Below are 11,527 nucleotides of genomic sequence, written 5' to 3'. Positions count from 1 at the left end.
CTCTGTCAACACATTATACAAGAAATGAAAAACGCACCTTGAACGATGAGAAGACAAGAACTTATACAATAAACATTGGGCATTTAATTTTTTTTTTTTTAATTTCCAATGCTCAATTACTCCCACCCCCTCCCACCAAGTCGTCCTTCAGAACTAAAACCATTCAGCTTTGTCTGACACTGACTCATGCACACTTTTTCAAATAGTTATAGACGTCTATATAAAAAATATTAGCTTTTATATAGAGCAATATCCACTAAACGTGCTCAAAGCGCTTTACAAGAGGTCCCTGATCAACAGTAACATATGACATGAAGGACGGGACATGACGCCTGTTAGGCGGTATTACAATTTTTCGGACAGAGACAACGCTGTTAACGGCCAGGTACTCATTTTACACCCGAGTACGGTGAGAGGATGTGAGTAAAGAGCCTTCTCCAAGGACTCAACTATGCGCCGGGCGAAGCTCGAACCCAGGGCCTTCCGATCCAAAAGCGAGTGTCATACTACAAGACCACATAGCCGCACAAATAGTTATGTTACACCGGTGCCTGCTCCATAATTTGTCACAATGCACAAAGCAATTATTGCGTTTTTATAGAAACAGACATGTGTGAGTACATGCGTACAAAATGACACCTACCCCTGAATGGGGATGATCTATATCACCTTTCCATGTGCTCGAGGTCATTGGTCACATGGCTAAGTGTGCTCAAAGTGACCCATTTAGTGAAAAGTGTTCACAGTTTGAAAAATATCCAACGCCACAATTGGTCATTTTTTCAGCATGACTCATAGGTATGTTTACAACTTTCATAAACAACGCAGCGTGTTTACATTTAGTGAGAAATGTCCAATCGTTTTACAGCACCAAATCATGTGATCGATGGCTAGGATGGACGAAAAATGAATACAGATCGCTCCCATTATCATCTCGCACAGTGTTCTTAGGCCATTGCACACGGAAATAGCCTTTTGAGACAATTGGTCATAAATGAACTCAAATATAGCCTTAATTTAACATTAAAGAGTCAAGATTATTATAATATCAATTCGGTCACTCAAATCCACCGTCTTGACACCTTGTCCACGATTTTAATGAAATGATTACAATTTAAAAAATTAATTTCTAGTCTTTCCCTCCCCCTCCCCCTTAACAAAACACAATCCTTTTCAAATGCAAAATCTTGATAAAAGAGGAACCCCCCCCCCCCCCCGAAAGATAACGTTAGCACTCATTTATTTGTCTTATACTATTTATTTGAAGCTAAAGTTAGCTGTGTATTAATAGTTTCTTTTTAAAATTTTTATTCAATACTTAAACACGGCCTCGCCCCTCCGCCCCCCCCTCCTTCCCCCATACATTTGTGATCATCTGCCTTGAACACACATAGAAACAGCTTTCATCGATTAAAAAATTGGGCTGGCGCTCTTATAAAGAGCAATATCCACTAAACGTGCTCGAAGCGCTTTACAAAGGGTCCCTAGCCAACAACAACACCTAACTGTTAGGCAATATTACATTTTTTTTTGTCATACAGAACAACGCTGTAAACGGCCAGGTCCTCATTTTTCACCCGATTACAATGAGAGAATGTGAGTAAAGAGTCTTTTCCAAATACTCAACAATGCGCCGAGCGAGGCTAGAACCCAGGACCTTCCGATCCGAACGCGAGTGTCATTCCACAAGACCACATTATAGCCTCTGCAATTAAGTTGTCCCTTTTGCTGGGTGGGGATCCTGACCTTCCATAGCGGGTAGGGAGGTACAAGCTGTATCTTCTATATCCCTATACCTGTTTTCCAATTGCTTTCTGTCGTTGTCTTGGAATGAGATTACTTATTTTTGTCCTGACCCTGGCTGGAGTCCTTGGGTGGGAGGGAAGCAGTCGAAAGCATATAGTTTTGGGAGATGATGATATGTTCCTTGTAAATCATGTTCTCTATTATCTATTGTTTTAAAAAAAATATTTTTAACATATGATTTGTAAACATTTGAGTGTATTCCTCTTTGAGGGATCTTGTGCTGGTGTCTGGGTGAGACTTTTTGGTAATCTCAAACTAAGTACTTTTGATAGCATGCTCTTGGAATCTACATCCGTTTCCTATTTGAACAAATTGTCCTATGTCTCACCTTTTCTTGGGTGCTTTGATTGTAATTCTAGAACTTTTTACTATCCCATTTTCCTTTTTACTGGCGCTGATATGACCTTAATGTGTTGCAAGCGCCGTCAAACCTTAAAAATAAATAAATAATAATTGTCCCTTTTGAGTTAAATGGATGTTAAAGTGTGGCTTTATTATTTAGACGATTTTTTAAAGATCTCAAAAGCCTTCCGAAATTAAATTATTTGATATTGTTTTAGTTACTACTTAGGTGCGCGCAACAGTAGTTGACGTAGGTTATTACAAATACTACAATGTTTTGCTGCTACTGCTGTAGGTGCTGTTGTTGTCATTGTTGTAATTTTTAGAATGGTTGCTACTGTTGTTGGTCTTGTTGTTGTTGTAGTTGTGTATGATTGTAATTAACACTTTCCTTACCAACTATAGGAAAATCGTAACATTTGTTACGATACAACCAACATTATTCGTATTCTTATTATTCTTATGATCGATTGTACATCATAAAATTTAAAGAAAATGAACAGTGTGTTGTAGAGCATCTTTTGCTAAAGAAATTAGTTATCGCAAGAACTTACTGCTATTGTGTTTGAGTGATAAAAAAAATAAATTTTGTGTGTTAGTTGGGTGTAAAGTTTTGGGGAAAATCCTCAAAATGGCTGGAAAAGAGAGAATTAATAAATATAAAATACACATGTACATCTATTTTGTAACTGCAGACTGGTTGTTTTCACCATGAGAGCACAAACAGTGATGTTATTCGTAGGTCTTTGAAGAAGCCACAGTCTTCTTGTTGTTACTACTCAAGCTATGGAATTGAATATATGTTTAACCCTCTCCTTACTAGCCGGTTTTTCAGAATTTTATCCAAAATTTTACACTCACCTTAAACAAAAATAGTAATTCAAACAGCAAATCAACAAATAATTCTATGATATATATGATATTGTCCTGCAAAATGAGCTCTAAATTACGGTGCCAAGTTTATAGAGCTATAACAAAATATTTTCTTTTATTTTTGTGATGTTAATGGTTGCATAGTGACAAATGTGACGACTTTCCTATGGTTGGTAAGGAGAGGGTTAAATGATTAAGCAAGCAAAAGCGTTAATTCCAGAAACACAATCGTGTATAGAAATGTAGAGATATAGTTTAGTAAATGGTCCATTTACTATATAAGGGCCCTCGCTAATGGAAAAGACGCTCTATGTTGGAGCCCACGAACTGATAACCAAAAATGTTTTGGGCTCATTCATTGTGTCGTGAAAAAAACAAAAAAACAAACCCCGCTCAAACCAAAGCAAAATATTGTCCATTCAAACATTATTATTAATTCAAGGCCATCATTACGTCGATTAAAGGACCTGCAAATAATATGTGCGAATAGGTGGTCTATTGGCATGTCACTCGCCTTCGGATCGGAAGGTCCTGGGTTCGAGTCCCTCTCTGAGCGGCGCATAGTTGAGTTGTCGGAAAAGGCTCTTTACTCGAATTTTGTCACGGCACTCGGGTGTAAAATGAATACCTGGCCGTTAACAGCGTTGTTTCTATCGGAAAAAAATTGTAATATGGTATAACAGGAGTCGTGTCTCGTTTTACGTGTTAAGTGTTGCTGTGTTGGCTTAGGACTTTAGCCTTATTACCCTCTCTAGTTTGCTGTGCTAGGGGCACTTTTTATATCGCTTTGAGCACGTTTAGTGGATATTGCGCTATATAAAAAGCTCAAGTAAAACTTCCAACCTCATAGATTTCGAACAAGGAATTGGCTTTGATCTAACCTATTAAATATATTTTTTAAAAAAATACTGAAACTTTGAAGTCTTATGGGAAGGATAAACATGATTTCTGTATTGTGTAGCAATAATAGATAATTATGGTGTGTCATGTTCTTATTAGAAGGTAACAGAGGTAATATTCACAACCACAAATATTCTATTTGGAGAAATAGGGGGAAAGAGCGTAAAAAGCAACGGTGCATGGAATGAATACAGAATGGCCTCCTTGTTTAGGCTAGGAGATCGGTCTCTTTTCATCGCACGCGCGTTCTCTGATTGGTCGAGAGCAGCACCAGACGCGTGTGCCGTCGGCATCGATCGAACGGAATGGAAGGGCGCTCTTTACAAAACGGGATAAAAAGAACGTAAAAAGAAAAAGAAACAAGAATTGTGAATACATGAAAACCTCGGTTTTCATATTTTTTTGATCTTTTGATTAGATAATATCTGTATTTAAAAGAATGTAATAAAGCACTTTAATAAAAAATGTCATTTATTTTCTATAAATAAAAGAAACTCAGTTCCTGAGTTATCATATCCCCCCACTCACATGGAATCAGAATAATGCGAGATCCAGAGTTCTACGCTTCCACCCCCCCCCCTCACCCCGCCCACCTTTCCCTATGCTATGTTCAAAGTAACTAGCTAGCTAGCTGGTATCTCTTCTCGCTATCTCTGGCCTTACAGACTGATCGAGCCCGTTTATTTTTAAGGACCCACTGAAACTAACGGCAGATGGTTTAGCTGAACAGCTACTCGAGTTTTGTGTATGCGTGTGTGTGCCGAATCCCGTAACAGGCCAGCAACTAACGGACCATAAAACCCCGTATACTGGTCTCTAGGTCTATCTCTTCATGTTGAACACACAAAAGTTACGTCTTTCAATTGCTGTCAGGCCCAGGATAACGGCTCATTCCGGTGTCTGGTTTCCCTAACTGAACTCAATTCGTATAATCCTATGGATTATAACCACGGTCATCTATTGAGATCCCTTTATGAAAATATACTATTTTAAAACATAGACCTAGTTTGTTGCTTTTTGCGCTCACTTTATTTTGTACTCTCTCATGGAACGTCATGGAAATCAATGATCACAAGAATTGTGTATAGAAAATTCGAGTGGATAATTCTAAGTGGAGATCTTTTCGACATCTACTGAAAATGAATCCAACTTTTCAACATGATTTGAAGATGGTGAGTTATTTCTCTATTATTATAAAGTTCCTTAGAAATGATATTATTGTGATATCGCAAAAGGATCACGCATTACTTATAACTAAAATGTCTCGCCTTTTAAATGTGCTTGTTTACTCACACTGTTAATCTCATCTGATCTTTTCAATTCTTACGTACAATAGTAAACTAGAGACTATGCATTGTTACGTGTCGGACCCATTTTCATTCGCTTACGTCATTACCACTTGACTGACACGTTCATCAATGACAATCGTCATTGCTTACAATAGTGTTACGTAAGTATACTTATGAACCACGGGTTAAATCCCCCTCCCCCCCCCCCCTCTCTCTCTCTCTCTCTCTCTCTCTCTCTCTCTCTCTCTCTCTCTTATACACACCCACTCTTATAAACTTTCTTCAGATTAATTTTCATATAAAATGAGTACCAATATCCAGCGACCTCTCTCATTCTCTCTCTCTCTCTCATTCATTCTCTCTCTTTCTCTTTCTCTCTTTCTCTCTCTCTCTTTCTCTCTCCCTCTCCCTCTCTCGTTCTCTTTTTTTTCACTCTTACGCTCTCCCCTATCCCTCCTTTCTTCTTTGTCTCATTCAATCGTCATGCCACACACACACACACACACACACACATTCTCTCTCTCTCACACACAAACACTCTCTCACATACACTATATCTCCAGTCTTCTCTCTCTCTCTCTCTCTCTCTCTCTCTCTCTCTCTTCGTATCTCCTTTCTTCTGTTCCCTCCCTCTCTTTCATTTATGTTATTCTGTCGCCCCTACGTTTTTTATTAGTTGAGTTATTGTCAACATTGATATCGCACAACTTCTCGATTGTAGCATTCTCAAAAAATGCCCTCTTACAACAATGCCTCGTGTATTTCGTCAACAGGCCATATGAAAGCAAGTTTCCATTTTGTACAGTTCAAATCGAATGTTAGGCGCTCTTAGTATACTAACACTTATACAATATCTCTCATTTCTTATAGCCAAATACTCATTCAAATACAAATCCCGACGTGTCAGCTGTCCCATTATTAAACTCATACATCTAGACCTGTCATACAGATGGAAATGGCACACTATAATAAAATACTGTATAAGAGCATTTTTCACTTCTCCCCTATCCAGATTTTCTACCCAAGATCTTAGAGAGAAATAATAGCCTATAGTTAGTTCTTATGTTTGTAAAAAATAATATTTATCATACATGCTCATCCTAAACATTTAAATTTGTAGTATCTACTAATTTATGAAAACAAATGGATTCAAATCTCGCATTTGTGATTGATATTTGTCTTTTCCATTGAAGTTCTGGAATGTGTTTTTCATTTTTCATTTAAAACATTAAATATGGCGGAGAATGATAGACAACAATGAATAATCTATGTTATGCGCCCAGAGCCTCATGATGAAGGGATGTTTGGCGCACTATAAATCTATACCATTATTATTAGGCCCAGTCATGAACGATATCCCAGTCATTCCAGTCTGTGATGCTAAAAACACCCTCAAACACCCAAATAGAATTCCATATATGGCGCAAGGAAAGGAAAAGTCTGGCGTAATTTCAGTTCGAACCCAAATCGCCCTCGTGTTAGTCGGACACTGACCTTATGGGCTAAAGAAGCCCTAAAGATTTGAAATAGTTTGTAAATGAGTGCCTAATTTTTCTTATCCTTCTTTTTTTTTTTTTGAGAATTAATTGGTACCATTCATAATGATGAAACAAAAGAGAGCATGATTTAACTCATAAGAGTAAGTAAACAATATTTTACTTAAGTATATTTTAAGATATTAAAATTATATTTATATGATTTTTTATTTACAGATCCTAAATTTAATAGGAAACCCATGACAGAAGTAACTGCTCTTTTAGTTGATTGAAGCTGATTTGGTTGGTTGTGGCCATCGCTAGCTAGGCGATCACAAATTTCACAAAAGGATTACTACAGACTATGATCTTGGATTGTTTACTTATTGTTGATTTATGATTTGATTTAATCATTAAAAAATGCCCCGTCATTTATTGACAAGACGTGACAGCAACGAGCTCAGGTTCAAAATCACCAGACTTCCCAGTGAAGACAGCTTTATAAATTCCTTTTCACTCGACAGATCAACATCGTCACTTCTTGACACTTTTAATCTCTCTGATGAAAATGGAACCGTAAGACTGTGCCCACCATCTCCAACAACGGTGACAACGAACATAAAAATACCCCAATCGTCAACACATTTAACACCTATATCACCATCTAAGCAAAACACCACTGGAATGGCTTCAGGAGCCCAAAATCAGAACACAAATTCGGATGCAATCAAAATGTCCACAAATACCGTAACGGTGAGCTCGTCATACGGTGTTTTGGGCGTCAAGAAAAATTTCCTCCATCGAGCTTTTCAGCGGAATTTTAGTCCCGGTAAAGTTTACAGAGAGCAGGAGAGTAAATCCTTGGTCTCCTGTTCTGATACCACATCAAACTCGGTTGAAAATTCTTCACGAGGGAAAATAACTAGTCTTTCCATGACAGATCAACCCCAAAACCGAAAAGATGATGAAATCTTTATCTCACCCGGATATAACAGATTTGCTTTAACAAATATGGAAAATTCTCCCAAAAAGATCATATCAAGGAGCATAACGATTTCATCTACAGATAACAAAACACTTTCAAAGTCACCAATTAGAACAAGCAGCCCTCTAAAGAAAGTGTCGCTTCTTAAATTTGGCCCAACGGAAAACCATTATCGAAAAGAAACTTGTAATTTTGACCCCAGCTGCAGAAAAAACATCGCTAACCAGTTCAAAGATAACACAGAAAATACAATCCCAGGCGACAAGATAGTGCAATATACTGTAAATAATTCACCCAGATCTAAAATGAAGCTTAATCCAAGCCCAAGAAAATTCAATTCTAAGCAAACAATCACACAATTCCCCAACATTTCTAGCCCGAGAAAAGTTGATACTTTATCCCAATACTCTAAAATTTCTAGTCCACGAAAACTTGATTTTCCATCTTTTCCAATAAATAGACATGTGAATAATTCTAGTCAAGAATTTATTAAAGACTCGGCTATTTTCAAAACCGGTTATCCATGGGCACTGGAGTCGAGTAATTCTGAAATACATGCAATCAATCAAGACCGTCCACAAGTTGTAGTTCCTCATGAAATGAACGTTTTGGAGCAAACCGACACACAGCATCAATCTAGTCAAGACGTTATCGTGTCAGAGAAAGACAATGGAGCAGGTAAGAAACTTTATATATTTATTTTACGAATTAAAGCATGCTAAGTGTATTGGGACCGGGAGGATGGTTGTATTTTCAATGTCTTTCAATTTAAGGTCATACTTGCAGAAAGCTTATAACATAAATACGAGAGACTGCCATGCATTTAACCCACTCTGCAGTAACTAACTAATGATATCTTTACAGAGATAATGGGCAGTATAATATGATGTATCATTGCTCGCTTTCGACAATAAACACATTTTTGTTGTTTTCTAGTGCATAATGCGGGTTTCAAATAAACTTATGATTTTGACTTTATTTTCTTTATGTGTTGGTCCAACCGCAGCCTTCGTAAATTCATAGCCTGACACTGATAAAAAAAATTACGCCATAATACTAGGCGGCGACCACCAAAAAAAAAAAAAGAAGCAAGTCGGGAGCACCTGTTTCCTTGAACACTATAAGTCGCAAGGCGGTGCACTAACATTAAAATGACGTCAAAATACAAGTCATACTATAAGCCTATAATGAAGGCTGTGGCAATCCGAAATACACTGCAATACCAAAGAGACATGGTAACAGCTGTATAACGTTTGTATCATATTATTATGTTTTAGCGCTTAAATTACGTTTTTTTTTCATCTTCATTTCTTTTAAACAAACAGGTTTCTCTGACTTCCTGTTTTTGACCTGTGGAGTGTTTCTTTGTGAGGTTGACCCACATTCCCAGTTCAGTCTTATTGTTCACACTGGACGTCATTTCCCTATCCTCACATCCTAACTCCTCTACTCTTTTCATCCAATTCAGATCCTGTTACTTGATAATAACTCACAATACAATAGGAATGCGATTTTCTTTCAGCTGTAGGAAGTTTGTTTTCTTGGATACAGTTAGAATCCCGCTAGCTCTGAAATGGTCTGTGAAGATTTTCGTTGATAGCAAAAGCGGTTTAAAAATGACCTAAAAACCGCAATGAAAAGGTCTTTAACCTTTCGTTCGATGGCTGAGAAATTGATTAAAGACATTTTTGTATCTACTCTTGTCTGAACAATTTGCACCCTGTCTTCATAATTTGACACTCACAATCCAAACCATAAAGCTATAGGCCCGCTCCGAAATATACCAGGTTTCTATAACTTGAAAAATATTATATTGTAACAGCTTCTTGTTACATTCTAGATATGCAAGTCCATTGTCCGTTGCAAAGTCCTTTCCAATATATCTATACTAACACAGACTACAGGCCCATTTACTCAAATCACTGCTTCGTAAACGAGAGGAGCCAGAAAATATATTTTTTTCATTCCAAACCATTTAGCTATTAGGTCCACTCCGAAATATATGAAAAATACTGTAACGACTTCTTGTTACTTTCACGATATTAAGTCCATTACCTGTCACAAAGTCCTTATTGCCATGCCTAACACATACCCATTGAATTACCACAACTAAATAGACAAGAGGAAACAGAAAATGATTTCTGACTTTTATTCAAAATGTCAACATTTTGACTTCTTATACAAGACGTGCCTCATAATACCCTTCTGACATCGTCTATCCGTAAAATAAGTGATAACGGTTTTACGTTTTTTGTTGTTGGCTGAAGGAGGGTTTTGAGTGCGAAACGTTCCGCGTTTGGTAATTTTAAAAATAAAGCTGTTAATTGTTGTGCAGTATTTTAAAAAGACAATCAGAGAGAGAGAGAGAGAGAGAGAGAGAGAGAGAGAGAGAGAGAGAGAGAGAGAGAGAGAGAGAGAGAGAGGGGGGGGGGGTAGACATACGAGTAGTTAACGATTTGGCCAGAACACTCGTCCTTCAAATATAGATCAATTTAAATGACCTTCATCTTGGCAAAAGCTCTCAAACCTGGGACTTGGCGTTGTTGAAGACCGAGTTTTCTGGCCAAATTTTTAAATACTGTACCTGATTTTCCAGAATACGGCAGTTATTTCCGATATCTTCATATTCCGTTAATAAATGGAGGAAATGATGGAGTGATAGCATGAATGAAAAACAAACAAATAACTACAAACATCCTTTAATAAATATATAAATATTCGAATGAATAAAAATTAGTGAATAAATATATATATGAATTGATAATTATATGAATCAACTGATGAACTTATATCCAGTAAGGAATAAAATCTCTTAACGTTAAACCCATTTTGTTGAATCATGTGAACATAAATATTTTAGGTTCCTTTTTATTTTAAAAAAATATTTTTTTTTGGTAATTGAGATTTTTTAAAAATTTAACCTTTTAATGTCATCCAAATAACACTGCATAATAAATAAGTTTAAATGTGCTCTGAGCACCTCCTCGTTATATGATAGAGCGATCATCAAATGCAATTCTTTATTGCTATGGATATGGCCAAATAGTGTAGAAAATAATATTATATCATTTGAAAAAAGTCTTAGGGTGATTTTAAAACAAAGTCCTTCGGGCAAAGAGTACGGGCAAGGTTTGAAAATGTTTTAGAAGGTGGTTTCAGAGGATTTGGGATTTTTTTTAGAAAAAAGAGCGTCCCCCCCCCTCCCCCCACATAGCTTTAAATCTATTTATTATGCTTTGTTATTTGAATGCCTTTAATAGTTAACAGTTTTTAAAAAAATCTCATTTGCATTTTTAAAAGTTCTAAAATATTTCTCCTCGTTCTAGGATCCTTTTATTTGCGGAAATGACATACCGATTATTTCTCTGTCATCTGTCTGAAGTTTAAGTGATATATTCGTGTTTTTATTGTTTTTGTTGTTGGATGGAGGACGGATTTGAACTCGAAACGTTCCGTGTTTGGTATTTTGTTCTTTTTCAATGCTGTTATGTATATTTTTGTTCATTACTTTTGACCGTCCACAGCTTCAAGTAGCTTAGCATAATATATCCCCATGACCACAATCTTATAATCGCTCTGTTATCGTCTACCTTTTATTTACAGCCAGGATACAACAGTGATAATTTAACAAAAACAACAACAAAAAAGCCAGTTAACGACCTTACTCTGGAGAAACACGTAAAATGTGGCCAGAAAACTCGTCCTTCAAACATTGATCGATTAAAATGACTCTCATTTTGGCAAAAACTTTCAAACCTGGGACGTCGTGGTTTCTGACAAGATGGGTGTAATTTAAATAGATCGATATTTGAAGGACGAATTTTCTGTCCAAATTGTTAAATTCGTTTCTGTCCAGA

The 11,527-nt window shown here is 36.8% G+C and overlaps 1 protein-coding gene across 1 annotated transcript in view; it reads left to right on the top strand.

Moving 5' to 3' along the window:
• The first annotated feature begins 4,600 nt into the window (after nt 1–4,600).
• LOC144970389 (uncharacterized) overlaps nt 4,601–11,527 on the top strand; it is a 67,557-nt gene continuing 60,630 nt past the window's right edge. The window contains exons 1-2 of the mRNA XM_078909969.1: nt 4,601–5,093; nt 6,923–8,348. Of these exons, the coding sequence (XP_078766095.1) occupies nt 7,106–8,348 (1,243 nt within the window). The 5' untranslated portion in view covers nt 4,601–5,093; nt 6,923–7,105. The remainder of the gene's footprint in view (nt 5,094–6,922; nt 8,349–11,527) is intronic.

Source organism: Berghia stephanieae, chromosome 4 (genome assembly GCF_034508935.2).
Source record: "Berghia stephanieae isolate SIO BIC M18660-M18661 chromosome 4, UCSD_Bste_1.3, whole genome shotgun sequence".
Lineage (NCBI taxonomy): Eukaryota > Metazoa > Mollusca > Gastropoda > Nudibranchia > Aeolidiidae > Berghia > Berghia stephanieae.
This window is presented reverse-complemented; position numbering and strand designations above follow the sequence as displayed.